The 18965-nt window shown below is 39.0% G+C and overlaps 1 protein-coding gene across 1 annotated transcript in view; it reads left to right on the forward strand.

Moving 5' to 3' along the window:
- LOC128216955 (synapsin-like) overlaps positions 1-18215 on the forward strand; it is a 73754-nt gene extending 55539 nt beyond the window's left edge. Inside the window, exons 10-15 of the mRNA XM_052923717.1 lie at positions 1027-1101; positions 2187-2289; positions 6100-6215; positions 7543-7723; positions 10116-10255; positions 13559-18215. Of these exons, the coding sequence (XP_052779677.1) occupies positions 1027-1101; positions 2187-2289; positions 6100-6215; positions 7543-7723; positions 10116-10255; positions 13559-13748 (805 nt within the window). The 3' untranslated portion in view covers positions 13749-18215. The remainder of the gene's footprint in view (positions 1-1026; positions 1102-2186; positions 2290-6099; positions 6216-7542; positions 7724-10115; positions 10256-13558) is intronic.
- Positions 18216-18965: the final 750 nt, after the last annotated feature.

Raw genomic sequence — 18965 nt, forward strand, 5'->3', positions numbered from 1 at the left:
AATTTGTAAAGTTGCAGGAAATATCTGAGTCATTGCTCCAGTCAGAATTTGAAAAGGGCAGGGTACTAGGTCAGAAAGGGCACTTTGATGGGCATTGAATAAGCATTAATGGGGCACTTGCAAGGGCCAATGTTCAATTCTTAGTGTGTATCACAGTGTTGAACTACATTCAATGCTAATAGTTTGTTATGAATACTTTTTTTAATAGCTGTTATCTTTACTTAAGTGTCAAAATAGTATGTATTTATTTAATTTTGTACTTATTTCTGTCAATTGACTCTGTCAAACAAAAGGGCACAGCAGGATGTAGTAAAAAGGGCAGCAGGGTGCTGGAAAAGGGCAGCAGAGTGCCCGAACCTGTCATTTAGGCCTAGCTGGAGCACTGCTGAGTATTGATACTGCATGATAGAGGAAAGGAGGGATGAACATCCTTCCTGAGGGTTGGGATGAACCTATCTTACACAAGCCGCCATGAGTTTTTTCTCCCACCTCAGTCAAACAGAATGAAGTTAAAATGTATTTTACGCTGGTACTCTTTTGTGCATTGTGAAAATAATTCGTGTATAGATATGGGATAATTTGTGGTTGTCATAGATATGCGCAAAGTGTTTCAAAATATTGCAATAGTCTAATTGTTCTATAGTTCTGAGGACAGTGCAGCATTATTTCTTGAAAGCTGCATGAAAACCTTTCCTTTTGCTATTTGAAGCAAGAATTAATATATTTGGATTTTAAATATTGCCATCAGATAAGGTTTACATGGTGCTACAGATGAAGATCTTCTACAAGGGAGGTAATTGCGTGATCACAATAAAAAAAATAGTTCAATACAGGTACTTATGAATCTAAGGATTAGGACAAGGATGGCCAAATATTTGGATCTTCTTATCTGGGGTGGTAGAAAAAGGGTCTCATCTGCTTCTTCACTTTGTGTCACTTAACACCTTTTTGCTTTTACAAATACAAACATTTGAATGATCAGTGATTGAATAGCAATTGTGCAATAATCATGGATTTATATTTCAGGAGAAAGTCTATATCTGGTAACTGGAAGGCCAATACTGGCTCGGCCATGTTGGAGCAGGTCCAGGTTAACGAAAGGTATGGAAGAGCTTTTCATGTTTATCAGTATAGTGTGCATCATTTACGAAGAAAAAATGCCATTTAAACGTATTGTAATAGTCCTTAGACCCATCCTTCACCATGGTGTGATGGTGTTGTTGGTGTTGATGCTGGCAACATCCCAAACAGTAATGATAGGGATCGTTGAAATGGTTACAAAATGGTGAAAACTAAGTCCCATTACTCTGGCTAAGATTGAAATATTCCTCTTGGTCAGCCAGAAAAAAATCCCAGTGAGATAAGGGCATCTAGCTGCTTTTTGTGTCGCTTTTGAACCAGCTGGTGAAGCGTCTCCAAACATAGCATGCACTTTTTTCATGGTCAGTAAATGACCGTTGTTGACACATCCAATTTGCAGTATTATATTCTGTCAATAGTCTGTCCTATATTTCTCTTTTTATGTTGGCTGATTTCTGTCATTATTGCCTCATATTTTCTTCATATTGACATAATTGTTATGTTATATTTATTTACAGCTGGAATAAGTAGAGATCGTGGGTCATATTTTATGGTATTGGTGTATGAGAGCATTTCATAGCAGTACAGAGAAACAGTGCCAGTGCTTTGTTACTTTTAGTTAAAGTGTATCCAATACTTAGAATGACTGTAGCTTAGTTTTACTTTTCTTCATTTTAAGCAAATTGTTGTTACATAATATCACAATAACGTCTCAAATTGAAACTTAAATTAAGTTTTCAGCAAATTATTATCTAGTTTAATTAGACCTTTAGAACTTGAAATTATTCTTTACGCCTTTGCACAAGACTTATTGAGTAGATCAATAAAGAATAAAAGGCTGACAAATGGATCTGTGTGTCTATTTTGTCATGCAAGATGATATCAGTCTGTCTGTAAACATCTTGCCTGAGCGATATCTTTGATATATTATGTACATTAAAATTATGAATATGATTCAAAGTAGATGGTCTATGTATTTCTTGAAAATTCAGCTTAAAGCTCAAGGTCAAGATCAAACAACAGTTCCATAGCCCAGCTATTGGGGGCATTTATCAATCATATAGAGTGATACCACTTATAATGGCCAATTCTATATCTCCTTGTAGGTACAAAATGTGGGTCGATGAGTGCTGTAAAATATTTGGAGGACTTGATGTCGTTGTTGTTGAGGCCATACAGGGCAAGGATGGCAAGGAGTACATTGTTGGGGTAGGTAGTGGAGGCCATATATGGCAAGGAGTACATTGTTGGGGTAGGTAATGGAGGCCATACAGGGCAAGGATGGCAAAGAGTACATTGTTGGGGTAGGTAGTGGAGGCCATATATGGCAAAGAGTACATTGTTGGGGTAGGTAGTGGAAGCCATATATGGCAAGGGTGACAAAGAGTACATTGTTGGGGTAGGTAGTGGAGGCCATATATGGCAAAGAGTACATTGTTGGGTTAGGTAGTGGAGGCCATACAGGGCAAGGATGGCAAAGAGTACATTGTGGGGGTAGGTAGTGGAGGCCATACATGGCAAGGAGTACATTGTTGGGGTAGGTAGTGGAGGCCATACATGGCAAAGGGTACATTGTCGGGGTAGGTAGTGGAAGCCATACAGGGCAAGGATGGCAAAGAGTACATTGTTGGGGTAGGTAGTGGAGGCCATATATGGCAAGGGTGACAAAGAGTACATTGTTGGGGTAGGTAGTGGAAGCCATACATGGCAAAGAGTACATTGTTGGGGTAGGTAGTGGAAGCCATACAGGGCAAAGAGTACATTGTTGGGGTAGGTAGTGGAAGCCATACATGGCAAGGAGTACATTGTTGGGGTAGGTAGTGGAAGCCATACATGGCAAAGAGTACATTGTTGGGGTAGGTAGTGGAAGCCATACATGGCAAAGAGTACATTGTTGGGGTAGGTAGTGGAAGCCATACATGGCAAGGAGTACATTGTTGGGGTAGGTAGTGGAGGCCATATATGGCAAGGGTGACAAAGAGTACATTGTTGTGGTAGGTAGTGGAAGCCATACATGGCAAAGATGACATTGTTGGGGTAGGTAGTGGAAGCCATACAGGGCAAGGATGGCAAAGAGTACATTGTTGGGGTAGGTAGTGGAGGCCATACATGGCAAGGAGTACATTGTTGGGGTAGGTAGTGGAGGCCATACATGGCAAAGGGTACATTGTCGGGGTAGGTAGTGGAGACCATATACTGTGAAATCATTAATGTTCGTGGGGCATTAATGTTCGTGGTTTTCGTGGGTTGGGTGATCCACGAATTCAAGATCCCACGAAATATAAACCCTTTATTCACTTTTTCAATTGCCTTGTTACGTACATACTCTAGTATACATGTATTATTTACAGAGGTCGCAGTATACAATGTTAAAACCTGTCTAACTGTATAACTTACGATCATTATTCTGTTAATATATTATAACTGCCTTTAACAAAGAATGAAAATCTCCAAGTTTACAAGATGTGCGTGATGAGTGTCTGTACTCGATTTTTTTTATTTAATGAAATAATTAATCGATTACTAGCACATTAAAGGTTACTAAGCACCGAACGTGACAATATACGCACCTTTTCGGTGTTTTCACAGTTTGCAAAATTCTTAATTGGCATTCAATGGCTTCCCCTATCTGTATTTATGATCAGGGTACATCCTCTTTTATTACCCTTATTTCCAATTGAATCGATAAGTGACATGGGTATATGCACTAATTGGCATGTCGTACCACATTAGCGAGTGTCATAAACGGAGTGACGTAGAAGACGGAAATCACGGGCCAGCGCGTGGATATTATGCAGTCGATCTAGGACGATCGCATCTTCGATTTTATTTTATTTTCAAAAATGAAAATCCACGAATTAAAGTACCCACGAATTTTTTTTTTTTCGGCAAACCACGAAATTTCATGCCCACGAACATTAATGATTTCACAGTATGGCAAGTTGGCAAGGAGTACATTGTTGGGGTAGGTAGTGGAGACCATATATGGCAATGATGGCAAGGAGTACATTGTGGGGGTAGGTAGTGGAGGCCATACAGGGCAAGGATGGCAAGGAGTACATTGTGGGGGTAGGTAGTGGAGGCCATACAGGGCAAGGATGGCAAGGAGTACATTGTGGGAGAAGGTAGTGAAGGCCATACAAGGCAAACAGTACATTGTTGGGGTAGGTAGTGGAGGCCATATATGGCAAGGGTGGCAAAGAGTACATTGTTGGGGTAGGTAGTGGAGGCCATATATGGCAAGGGTGGCAAAGAGTACATTGTTGGGGTAGGTAGTGGAGGTCATATATGGCAAGGATGGCAAGAAGTACATTGTTGGGGTAGGTAGTAGAGGCCATACAGGGCAAGGATGGCAAGGAGTACATTGTGGGGGTAGGTAGTGGAGGCCATAAAGGGCAATGATGGCAAAGAGTACATTGTTGGGGTAGGTAGTGGAGGCCATAAAGGGCAAGGATGGCAAAGAGTACATTGTTGGGGTAGGTAGTGGAGGCCATGCAGGGCGAGGATGACAAGGATTAAATTGTTGGGGTAGGTAGTGGAGGCCAAACAGGGCAAGGATGGCAAGGAGTACATTGTTGGGGTAGGTAGTGGAGGCCATATAAGGCAAAGAGTACATTGTGGGGGTAGGTAGTGGAGGCCATACAGGGCAAGGATGGCAAAGAGTACATTGTTGGGGTAAGTAGTGGAGGCCATGCAGGGCGAGGATGACAAGGATTAAATTGTTGGGGTAGGTAGTGGAGGCCAAACAGGGCAAGGATGGCAAGGAGTACATTGTTGGGGTAGGTAGTGGAGGCCATACAAGGCAAAGAGTACATTGTGGGGGTAGGTAGTGGAGGCCATACAGGGCAAGGATGGCAAAGAGTACATTGTTGGGGTAAGTAGTGGAGGCCATACAGGGCAAGGATGGCAAAGAGTACATTGTTGGGGTAGGTAGTGGAGGCCATATATGGCAAGGGAGACAAGGAGTACATTGTAAGGGTAGGTAGTGGAGGCCATATAGGGCAAGGATGACAAAGAGATCATTGTCCCGGTTGGTAGTGGAGGCCATATATGGCAAGGATGGCAAGGAGTACATTGTGGGGGTATGTAGTGGAGGGCAAGGATGGCAAGGAGTACATTGTCTGTGTAGGTAGTGGATGCCATATAGGGCAAGGATGGCAAGGAGTGCATTGTGGGGGAAGGTAGTGGAGGCCATACTGGGCAAGGAATACATTGTGGGGGTATGTAGTATAGGCCATGGAGGGCAAGGATGGCAAGGAGTACATTGTCTGTGTAGGTAGTGGATGCCATACAGGGCAAGGATGGCAAAGAGTACACTGTAGGGGTAGGTAGTGAAGGCCATACAAGGCAAGGAGTACATTGTAGGGATAGGTAGTGGAGGCCATATACGGCAAGGATGGCAGGGAGTACATTGTGGGGGTAGGTAGTGGAGGCCATACAAGGTAAGGAGTACATTGTGGGGGTAGGTAGTGGAGGCCATTCAAGGTAAGGACTACATTGTGGGGGTAGGTAGTGGAGGCCATATAGGGCAAGGATTGCAAGAAGTACATTGTTGGGGTAGGTATAGGAGGCCATACAAGGTAAGGAGTACATTGTGGGGGTAGGTAGTGGAGGCCATACAAAGTAAAGAGTACATTGTGGGGGTAGGTAGTGGAGGCCATACAAGGTAAGGAGTACATTGTGGGGGTAGGTAGTGGAGGCCATACAAGGTAAGGAGTACATTGTTGGTGTAGGTAGTGGAGGCCATCAAATTAATTAAAGGTGCATCATGAACAGATTACATCAAGTCAAAAAATTGTTTGCTGTTACTGGTTTTTGTTGCATGGATTGTAAGGTAAAATTTACTTTGTCACATTTCTTCAAGTACAGATAGGTCTATTGTCACACTTAACATATAACTAACATGGAATAGGATAAGATATTCTCTTTATTTTGATTTTGCACGTATTAATGATTATCTTTAATTTTAATAATAAACATTGAAAACACTTCACCAAATTTATGCTGTCTGATCTGCAGATTAATGACAGTGCGATGACGTTACTGGGGGAGAGCCAGGAAGAGGACAGGAAACACATAGCGGAGCTCACCCTCGCCAAGATGCAGGCATTCCTTAAACCAGTCAACACCAACATGTATGTTACCAATCACTTAAGTTTATTGTTATCATTGGAGGGGAATATTGACAATGGTGCGTGAACAGAGCCATGGATGGGAGGATTTCGGCGTCCACCTTCATTTTGAACTTTATAGGTGATTAGTACTGGCTACAAAATATTCTTTAAAGCTGCACTCTCACGGATTGAACGTTTTGACAACTTTTTTATTTTTGAAACGAGCAAATTTTTGCGTTAATATCTGCAAATCAATGATAAAAGAAAGATGGCAAAAGATCAGATTGCAGATTTTCAGATTTCCGCTCCAAAATTTATATTTTATGCATTTTTCTTAAACCGTTAGTTACGGTTTAAGCCGTAAAACATTAAATTTGGAATGGAAATATGAGATTCTGCGATCTGATCTTTTGTCAGCTGTCTTCTATCACTGGTTTGCAGATATTTATGCAAAAATTTGCAATTTCCAAGACAAAAAATAAAAAAGTTGAAAAAACGGTAAATCTGTGAGATACACCAAAAACTGATTTGGTGAAATTAATAAAAACCTTACATAAAGTAAAAATAGTACTGAATTCCTGGTATGGATTCTTGTGTTATTCACCATTTATAAGGACAACTAGCAGGGATAAATTTGTTTATCTGTTTATTACAATTTATACAAAAATTAATGTTTCTTAAAAAAAGCACACAATGTTTCATTAACAGTTATAGGAGAGTTGAGTTCTGAAAAGGAGGTATCTGGTAGAGGACATAGTATGTACCACCTTAAAGCTCATTTTTACAGAATTTTGAAGCTCCAAGTGTAAATACAGCAGGCCAGAATTTCTCGAACATTCTTAAGTCAGTCTCATAACAAGAGCATGTTGAGCACACTTTTTATTTTGGTATAATATTGAGGAGTGTTCAGACTTTTATGGAAATTATTTTTATGATATCAAACTGTTTCTATTTAGTCTCAAAAAAAGTAAGTAATTTGGCTGAATGAGATACTTACACTTGTTATGTTTGGATTCCAGAAGAAATTAAGGCTAGGATAGAACATAATTGATTGTTGGATAGCTTTTAAAATGTCTGCAAAGTATTTATTTTGTGCAAGACAATTCATTTTCCAAAGAATGAATCAAAATATAATAAGACTTTTAAATGCAATAAAGAAATTGTATGCTTCCTCTGCAAGTTCTACTAAATTGTAAGATTACTCCATGCCAGACGTCTTAAGCAGATTTCCCCGGAAGAAGGCAATAAAAGAAGTGCTGAAACTTGCATTATTTGTGATTAACTGGTTGTCTTCCAATTTCGAGTCATAAGCAATCAATGTCATCTGTGTTCCTCCTCTCCCTGCCAGCAAATCTTCCAACACCAGTTCTGTGATTGGCTACACCATGAATGGGAATGGTTCTGGACTGGGAACAGGAAGTATTGGCCAGACGATGACTGGCTCCCAGCCCAACAGGCCTCCATTGCCCGCTGGTGCCCAGCAGAGACCACCCGACCCTCGGGCACAGCAGGGACTGGTACAACAACAGGTACATAACCGATGTGTTTGTAAAAACAAAAAGCACCTGCAACAACTTACCTTGTTGTTACATGGGCTTTTGGTGTGTAGGTAGCTTATGTGAAAAACTAGCTTGGGATTGCTTTTGAGAAGGTTGGGACCAGGTCATTGTTACCAAAAATAGAAAAATTGTGTCCGCCAATTAACTTAAGTTAGAATGGATGGATGTTAATGAAAATTAGTGTGTAAATGGCTTATGTGAAGAGCTAGCTTGGGTTTGCTTTTGAGGGGGTCAGGGTCAAGGTCATTGTTACTTAAAGTCGAAAAATTGTTTCCCCCAAATTACTTGAGCTAGAATTGATGGATAGTAATTAAAGCTGATGTGTAGGTAGCTTATGTGAAGAGCTAGCTTGGGTTGCTTTTAAGAGTTGTGGTGTCAAGTTCAAAGTCACTATTACTAAGAAAAGAAAAAGGGTTTTCGCCTAATAACTATCATAAGTAAGAACTGATTGAACGTGATGAAAATTGGTGTGTAAGTGGCTTTTGATAAGAACTAGCTAAGGATTGCTTTTTGTGTGTGTGGGGGGGGGGGGGGGGGGAGGGGGTCAAGGTCAAGGTCACAGTTCCTAAAATTGAAAAATGGTTTTCACCCAATCACTTAAGTAAGAATTGATGGATTGTAGTAAAAGTTGGTGTGTATGTAGCTTATGTGAAGAGTTAGCTTTGGATTGCTTTTTGGGGGTCGGGGTCAAGGTCACTGTTACTAATAATAGAAAAAATAGTTCCCGCCCAACCACTTGGGTTAGTTAGAATTGATGGAAACAAAACACATAAGAGTTATTTTCAGTTACTTTTCTTTTTGATAAAAAGTTATGATAAAGGCTGCTTCTTTTTCCTAAATATACAAGAAATGAATTGTCTACAATTTCTAATTGCCCATATATAAAACCTAGTTTTGTTGCATTTTTTTCGATAATAAATACACACTTTTAGCAAAGCTGAATGCTTTCTTTCATTCACTTAAATTTGCTAAGGATCCCATCTGACAATGTTGTCAAATTAAATCAACAAAAAAAAATAAGCCATTTCTTTCACTGCAACATCTATCATCAGCAGAGACAATTCTTCTACAATATACCGTATACTAATAACTCAACCTATCACTATCCAAACTTCCATTTCATACGCTGTTTTAAAATTCGGAAGCCTTTGTTCATTGATTATCTATTTGGTCAGAATGGGTACTGGCATAATATCTTAGACAAGTTCAATAACAATTCATATCACTTCAATCACTCAAGAGTTTTTGCCCTTTAATTGTAAAATTCACCTTAAATTTGTGTTGTCTGCAGTATTTGTCCAATCACCTCCGTATTTGGTCAGAATGTGTATAAGCATATTATCTCAGACAAGTTCAATAACCTGTCATATCACTGTTGTCACTCAAGAGTTATTGTCGTTTAATTATAGAAATTACACTTATCAACAAACTGGGTGTCCTAAAATTAGGAAATGTGAATTTGAAATTGAGCGGCTATGGTAGATGCTTTTTCTCCCACCTCAGTTAAACAAAATATGTATTTTTTGCTGGAACTCTTTTGTGCTTAGTGAAAATAAATGCGTATGGATATGCGATAATTCGTGGTTGTCATGGATATGCGCGCAGTGATTCAGATTATCTTGAAATGTGCATGAAAACTGTTTTATGGTGACATTTGAAACAAGAAATAATTAATTAGCATTCTAAATATTGCCACAAGACATGGTTTCCATGATGCTACAGATGACAGTCTGTCTATCTTGGCCCGTGGGCAAGATAAGAATTTCTTGCATGGTTAAATTATTGTATCTACTTATCTGAGGTGGGAGAAAACCATATCTCAAACATGTTCATAATTCATATCCTCCAAATTATTTTACCAAATAAAGTATGCCAGGTCTACTCGATTCTTTGTAGTTTGAGTAAAAACCAGTCCCCAGATTTATACTATCATATTTGCATCTATCCTTTACACCATGTTACATATTCCATACTTTCTTTTTCTTAAGTATCAACCAATCAGCATTGAAAAAGAGCCTATTCCACTACCTGAAAGGCTTGAGAGAAGCATTGTTTGTAATTATACAATTATGTTGTTCTCAGTTAACATTAATGCAAGAAAATGGAGAGAGGTAATACTTGTGGGATATGCTTTTAGCTGTCACCTCAACCCTTAAGCTTTTATCAATGATATATATTTTATTCAATGTATTTTCATGAAATAAATTGCCGTATGCTTATACTAAATTGAAATAAAAACTCACATATTCTTTTCACGTAATGAACACTTGATCAAATAAACATGCATATTTTTATTCTATTCTGATATAAAGAAATGCCTAATTCTGAAATGTTTGTACATATTTATTGCATATAACTTCAGGTGAATGGCCCTAATGCTCCGCCTCACGCCCCTCTTCCCCAGGGCCCCACCCAGGGGCTGCCTCATGCCCCCACCCAGCAACACCCCATGAGACCTCCACAACAGAGGGGACCAACCCCACAGCAGCAGCAGCAATTACGGTATGTAACAACTTGCACTCTTCTCCCAGAGCTCCACCCGGGGGTTCCCTGACACACACACACACACGCACGCACGCACGCACGCACACACACACACAACCAACCACCCAGCAGCACCTCAAGAAACCTCCACAACAGAGGAGACATAAAAATCAGCAGCACAGCAATAACAGTAAGTTACAAATGCATGCCCTGCCCCCATGACCCCAACCAGGGACTGCCTGTCACCACAGCTGAGCAACACTCATAGAGAAATCCAAAATCGATGCAGCAGCAGCAATTACGTATCAACTCGCGCATGTCCACCGAGGGCTCCACAGTGGGGGTGCTACACACACACTCGGAAACTCCCCTAGAGACAACCCCAACAGAGGGAATATCAAAAACAGCAGCAGCAATAATGGTAGGTACAACTCATGCCCCTGCCCCCAGGGCTGCAATCAGCGACTGCCTCACACCACAGCTGAGCAACACTCACAGAGACCTCCAAAATCGATGGGACCCACCCAAAAGCAGCAACAGCAATTACATGTAACAACTCAAGCATGTCTACCCAGGGTTCCACAGTGGGGGTGCATACATACACCCAGAAACACCCCTAGAGACCTACCCAACAGAGGGAATATCAAAAACAGCAGCAGCAGCAATAATGGTAGGTAACACCTCATGCACATGCCCCCTGGGCCCCAACCAGGGACTGCCTCACACCACTGTTGGGCAACACTCTAAGAGATCTCCAAAACTTAGATTTGACACACCCAACAGTAGCAGCAGCAATTACATGTAACAATTCATGCCTGTCCTCCAATAGACCTCCACCACAAGGTATTTGATAGTAAAGAACAACTCCAACCCATTGTGACTTCAATCTATCACTCTCCCTTACTCCCACCCTGTAGCTAACCTGTGGCCTATTTTTGATGACTGAAATGTCAAGCAGAGTAAATATTTATTATACAGTAGCTTAACTTTTGTAGGAGATGACCATAAGGTGACTATGTATTGGCCCAAAGACCCGATTCCTAGCTTCAAGGTCAAGGTCACTACATGCTTCAGAACTTTGTCAGTTATTTTTATGCCCCCAAAGGTGGGCATATTAAAATCGCACTGTCCATCTGTTCGTCCCTCCCTGTGTCCGGCTCAATAACTCTTGTCCGGTCTGTTACTTTCTCTTGTATGGACAGATTTTAATATCTGTTTGACATACCAAGACGACATGTCGCGTGCAAGACCCGTGTCCTTACCTCTAAGGTCAAGGTCACACTTAGTGTTTATTCACAATGGAATGCTGAATATAAGTACATAGAGTATAGGTTGTTGTGTCCGGGCTGTAACTTTCCCTTGTATGGACAGATTTTAAAATAACTTGCCACATGTGTTTGACATACCAAGACGACATGTCACGTGCAAGACCCGTGTCCCTACCTCTATGGTCAAGGTCACACTTAGGTGTTTATTCACAATGGAATGCTGCATATAAGGACACAGAGTATAGGTTGTCGTGTCCGGGCTGTAACTTTCTCTTGTATGGACATATTTTAAAATAACTTACCACATGTGTTCGACATATCAAGACGATGTGTCATGTGCAAGACCTGTGTCCCTACCTCAATGGTCAAGGTCACACTTAGTGTTTATTCACAATGGAATGCTGCATATAAGGACATAGAGTATAGGTTGTTGTGTCCGGGCTGTAACTTTCTCTTGTATGCACATATTTTAAAATGACTTACTACATGTGTTCGACATACCAAGACCATGTGTCGCATGCAAGACCTGTGTCCCTTTTTCTAAGGTCGAGGTCACACTTATTGTTTATTTACAATGGAATGCTGTATATAAGGACACAGAGTATAGGTTGTCGTGTCCGGGCTGTAACTTTCTCTTATATGGACAATTACTTGCCACATGTGTTCGACATACCAAGGCGATATGTCGCGTGCAAAACCCGTGTCCCTACATCTAAGGTCAAGGTCACACTTAGGTGTTTATTCACAATGGAATGCTGCATATAAGGACATAAAGTATAGGTTGTCATGTCCGGGCTGTAACTTTTTTTTGTATGGACAGATTTTAAAATAACTTGCCACATGTGTTCGACATACCAAGACGATGTGTTGCGTGCATGACCCATGTCTCTACCTCTAAGGTGAAAGATACACTTAGTGTTTATTCACAATGGAATGTTGAATATAAGGACATAAGAGTGTAGGTTGTCAAGTATGGGTGGTATTTTTTTATGTCCAGTGGCAATTTAAAATAACTTGCCATAATTATGTATTTGACACGTAAAGGCAAGATCAACTTTTCATATATTGACCTTGTTCATAGGTCAATGTCACATTCCGGGGGCGTTCGCCACATACTGTGACAGCTCTTGTTCTATATGAGCATTAGTGATGAAAGTGTTTTATGTCCAGTCCATAAGTGTTCAGGTAGGGATTTGGAAATATTTTCACCAACATTAGATTATGTGTCGCATGCCACACCATACTTTGGCTGTATTGAAAATCTTAGAATGGCAGCATGTGGGGGTAGTCTTCTCTTCTGTGATAGCTCTAGATATAGATGTTAGAAGCTTTCAGTTGAAAAGTAAGCTCCTAAAATTACACAATCATTGATCTCTGCTTCCGATGTTTAACACCCTATTAAGACACTCTGAGAAATTAAAGTTTCATCAAAGAACAAAATGAGTCTGAGCTTGATGTAGTTTTTTAAGCAAATTTCCCATATGTTGGAAATTTCAATAAGCTTGTACTTGGCTTTCCCTGCTTGAAACCGCCTCCATAGCTTTGAACATCATTATGTATTGCTAAGACATTAAAACTGTCATTACTAGGACATTAGCTGTATAAAGCTGTTCTTATCATTTACTGTCGCTGTCGTTCTTAACAACAAATACTTTTTTTTTTTTTATCAAGATGAATTTTACAAGTAAATATCAGGATTTAGTACATTTATGTGTGTCCATGCTGTTTGAGCACAGGAGAGAGCTTTTGCAAATTTCTTAGTAGTGGGCTTCATTGAATTTGCCTTAAAGTGCCATCCTTACATTGTTCATACAGCAAGAGCACACACATAAATGCAATCAATACTTAAGTGAAAGGGAAGACTACAGTGATTTAATTCCTATGTAAAATCTGACAGTAGTTTATAAAATTGATGATTTACACTTCTCTCATTGCAGAGTTGTTTTGGAGGGGTTTTTTTGTATCAAAGTTATAAGGGAATGCTTTTTATAGCAAAGACATGAAACATTTCAGTGGTTAATGCATCAATTAATTAAAGGTTTTCCTATTTCAGTGGCCCCCCTCCACACAACATGGTTCACCGAGGCCCTCCTCCAATGCCTGGGGACCCACAACAGCAGCAGCGCCAGCAGCAGCCAGGACAACCACCCAGACAGATGCCCCGAGGACAGTCGAAGGAAGGGGAGGAGGACACCATGAAAAACCTCCGTAAAACTTTTGCTGGAATATTTGGCGATATGTAGCAGTGTGCTGATTGTGTTAGGACTGTAGAACATTATAATATTAATATAGTTACACTTTGGCCAAAACTGGACCTAGTCCAAATTTATACATCATTTTGAAGACAGTCCAGTTTGGTTCTAGTTAGTGTTTTAGTGGCATTACTATTTCATTGAAGTATGATAGTCGTTATAGCATTCATTATTCTGCGTCTTTAGTGTGGGCCTATGTTTACTGTATATCTGACTATAAATGTTATTAATACCATTGAACGCAGTAGGAAATGCATGATATAATACAGAGGATTTTTGTCAAGCATGTACCAGTATAGCTTTTTGAAAATGTGTATTACATTTGTTACTTGCTTAAATAATTATACATCTGTATCTTATATATCACTGATACCAGCTTTAAGTCATATTGCACTACATGGTGCAGTATGTGATGTATTATATGCTGTATGGTCCCAACACGGAAGTGTTATACTGTGTCGTTCTTTAAAATGATAGATCAACACTTAGATCAACACTTTGAAAAACATGTGTTAATTCAATATTCACAAAAAGTTCATAGCATTTGAAGTTAAAAACCAGTTTCAATCATTTTCAGCTTGCTTAATAACTATGTTTGACAATGGAGCCATTTTATTTATCTCATCATTTATACATTCCATTTTACACCAATATTATAGTCGCCATTTTTTTATTGATAATGTGATGTGATTTATACATTCCTTGTATTAAAGTGTAGATTTTTTTGCTGATCTTGTTTTGGATTATCATGATAATGTCATAGACTTGATGTCCTTTGCCACAGAAGAAACTATGTCATTGTGTAAATAAATTATATTGGCCATAATATAAAAAAAAATGATCTGTTTAATATATTGCTTTAAAAGCAGTCCAAATAGAAGCAGAGTTATGTTTATTGATCAGCTTTAAACAACTACCAATTGTTGGCAGGTAGATGTGGTTTTCTTGATATCATTTAGTAGGGTAATTTACTCCCATTTCATTATCAATGTGTCATAAGTGTTCATTTTAACTGTTGTTGTAATGCATCAACTCATGATACATGTAGGACAAGTATACATGTAGGACCAGTATACTTGTAGGACCAGTATACATGTAGAACCAGTATACTTGTAGGACCAGTATACATGTAGGACCAGTATATTTGTAGGACTGGTGTGTATGTAGGGCTGGTATACATGTTAGACATGTGTACATGAAGAAACTGTTTACATGCAGGGGCCATATACATGTAGGACCAGTATACTTGTAGGACTGGTATGCATGTAGGGCTGGTATACATGTTAGACCAGTGTACATGAAGAAACCGTTTACATGCAGGGCCCATATACATGTAGGACCAGTATACTTGTAGGACTGGTATGCATGTAGGGCAGGTATACATGCAGGACCAGTGTACATGAAGGACCCATATACATGCAGGGCCCATCTACATGTAAGACCAGTATACTTGTAGGACTGGTATGCATGTAGGCCAGGTATACATGCAGGACCAGTGTACATGAAGGACCCATATACATGCAGGGCCCATCTACATGTAAGACCAGTATACTAGTAGGACTGGTATGCATGTAGGGCCAGCATACATGCAGGGCAAGTATTCATGAAGGACCAGCATACATGTAGGACCAGTATACATGTAGGACTGGTATTTACACTTGGGACTGATATCAAATTGTAGGACTGGTATACATGTAGGACTGGTATAAATGTAGGACTGGTATACATGTAGGACTGGAACACATTTGAAAGGAACATGCTGCAATGTAAAGAAAAAAATGGTTCATTTCTTAGATATTTTCTATTTGAAATAAATAACTCTCTTTCATTGTAATTGTTAACATAATAAAAAAAACAATTTGAACAAAGTAATCATAAATGCTTGTCTATTTGTAAAGTGAGGGTTTTATCAAAGATTTGTTTCATTGTTGCTGGGCTTTAACCCAGACATAACTCTCAGTTTAATCATTAAAGAGTTGTGCTGTATTTCAACTTGTAAATAATAGATGAGCATTGGTATTTGCTCCACAGGTCTCTTGTTTTAATTTTATTTATATTATACATATTATTGTTTATTTTCATTAAGTTTGATTTCTGTGCTGTTAAAGGGACAAGACACCAAAATTGGTAAATACCGTTGTTCCTCAAGACAAGGCTAGAATTGTCAATACGAGCTTGAAGTAGTATGAAGATAATACCTCATTTTACATTGTTTACAGAATAAACACAACAGCCTTGTTGGCCCCACACACAGTCTCAGCTGAGTCTCCCTGTTAAAAAACAGCTTCTCTGTCGAGCTCCGTGTCTACATTGTTTCGCAGCAGTTTTTTGCTTCCTTGCAGTGTTCATCCTTTTGGAAAGCCATTGAAATGTGTATATTTGGCATGTGAAAGTTATGTGATGAGTGATGATAATGATAATATACTGTCTCTAACCCTTGGATTAACCGGGTAGACAAACCCAGTAGATCATCGAAAAGGAAAATTTGCAAAAGCTGCGAAAATAAATGTGTTGTAAGCAATGTGTTACATCAGAAAGTAAGGTTCAATGTGTTTTTCACGAAGATATCAATTCTATGTTAGTTCTTGACAATTTTCTGTTTTTCTTGCAATTGGATCACTTGGTGTCTAATCCCTTTAATGACACTTGGATCTGTGATATGTTGACATTTTGACTTTAAATTATATTTCTCATCCTCGCAACTGTTGTGTATATTTTTATTTTATTTAAACAAAACATTTAGTTTTAATTTATTTGATTTATTTGAGTGAATAGGCCATGGTAATTTTCTTTGTGCATATTTAACATGAGTTAAAAGACTATTTGTATTTCAAAGTATTCCCTGTGGTATGGTTAGTAATTTAGAGATATATGGGTCAAGGTTTCGGGGTGCCAGTTACAAGTTAAACCCCTTTATTGACTAGTATTCTGGTAATAAATAGTGATAGGGCACTGTGTTTTACGCAAATGCACTTACATATATGATAAACTGTTTTGTATGTTTGTGTATTACTTAAATTTGTATATGTTACTAGTTACATTAGTTCAATTACTAACTAATGGGGTTTATTGTTTAAAAATGTACATACTGTTACTCTGAATAAGAAAATGTGTAGAGATATTACCAAAATATTTTCAATTTCACATTCCGTTGATTAACAATGCATCATTTCTCTTTAAAAGAAAAAAAATCGGGGCTTGTCAAAAGACATTATGTCGTTAACATAAGAAGGTCATGCAACACCAAATGTTGTAAGTATACACATAGAAAGTGTTGACATCATGTGTCGTACTGCTGGAAAGATTGTCACCCTTCCAGATTCATTGATATGAAATATTGATGTACATGTACTTAATGTTTTCGTTTATCTTATTACATATATAACTTACATGTAAATAAATGTTAATGGCTTATTATGTGTAGGTTGGAGTTGTGTGCATAGGTCAACCATTTACTGTCTAAAATGTTCGTTTATACGTAATGTATATCTTAATATGGACAATGACTTGTAAATTATTACTTGTTACGTTGTAAATAGTTTTATATTGAAGTGAGCCAACAGTTTATTCGTGGTAAATTCAGTTGTTCACCAAAGTGTGTCTGTATTGCCACACTGTCCAGAGATAAGAGACACTTCTTTATCATTTGGAATAGCTGCCAATGACACCATCTTGTATGATCATGGACACACTGTCCAGAGATAAGAGACACTTCTTTATCATTTGGAATAGCTGCCAATGACACCATGTTGTATAATCATGGCCACACTGTCCAGAGATAAGAGACACTTCTTTATCATTTGGAATAGCTGCCAATGACACCATGTTGTATGATCATGGACACACTGTCCAGAGATAAAAGACACTTCTTTATCATTTGGAATAGCTGCCAATGACACCATGTTGTATGATCATGGACACACTGTCCAGAGATAAGAGACACTTCTTTATCATTTGGAATAGCTGCCAATGACACCATGTTGTATAATCATGGCCACACTGTCCAGAGATAAGAGACACTTCATTATCATTTGGAATAGCTGCCAATGACACCATGTTGTATGATCATGGACACACTGTCCAGAGATAAAAGACACTTCTTTATCATTTGGAATAGCTGCCAATGACACCATGTTGTATGATCATGGACACACTGTCCAGAGATAAAAGACACTTCATTATCATTTGGAATAGCTGCCAATGACACCATGTTGTATGATCATGGACACACTGTCCAGAGATAAAAGACACTTCTTTATCATTTGGAATAGCTGCCAATGACACCATGTTGTATGATCATGGACACACTGTCCAGAGATAAAAGACACTTCTTTATCATTTGGAATAGCTGCCAATGACACCATGTTGTATGATCATGGACACACTGTCCAGAGATAAAAGACACTTCTTTATCATTTGGAATAGCTGCCAATGACACCATGTTGTATAATCATGGCCACACTGTCCAGAGATAAAAGACACTTCTTTATCATTTGGAATAGCTGCCAATGACACCATCTTGTATGATCATGGACACACTGTCCAGAGATAAGAGACACTTCATTATCATTTGGAATAGCTGCCAATGACACCATGTTGTATAATCATGGCCACACTGTCCAGAGATAAGAGACACTTCTTTATCATTTGGAATAGCTGCCAATGACACCATCTTGTATGATCATGGACACACTGTCCAGAGATAAAAGACACTTCATTATCATTTGGAATAGCTGCCAATGACACCATGTTGTATAATCATGGACACACTGTCCAGAGATAAGAGACACTTCATTATCATTTGGAATAGCTGCCAATGACACCATGTTGTATGATCATGGCCACACTGTCCAGAGATAAGAGACACTTCTTTATCAATTGGAATAGCTGCCAATGACACCATGTTGTATGATCATGGCCACACTGTCCAGAGATAAGAGACACTTCTTTATCATTTGGAATAGCTGCCAATGACACCATGTTGTATGATCATGGACACACTGTCCAGAGATAAAAGACACTTCATTATCATTTGGAATAGCTGCCAATGACACCATGTTGTATGATCATAGACACACTGTCCAGAGATAAGAGACACTTCATTATCATTTGGAATAGCTGCCAATGACACCATCTTGTATGATCATGGACACACTGTCCAGAGATAAGAGACACTTCATTATCATTTGGAATAGCTGCCAATGACAC

Source organism: Mya arenaria, chromosome 14 (assembly GCF_026914265.1).
Source record: "Mya arenaria isolate MELC-2E11 chromosome 14, ASM2691426v1".
Taxonomy (NCBI): domain Eukaryota; kingdom Metazoa; phylum Mollusca; class Bivalvia; order Myida; family Myidae; genus Mya; species Mya arenaria.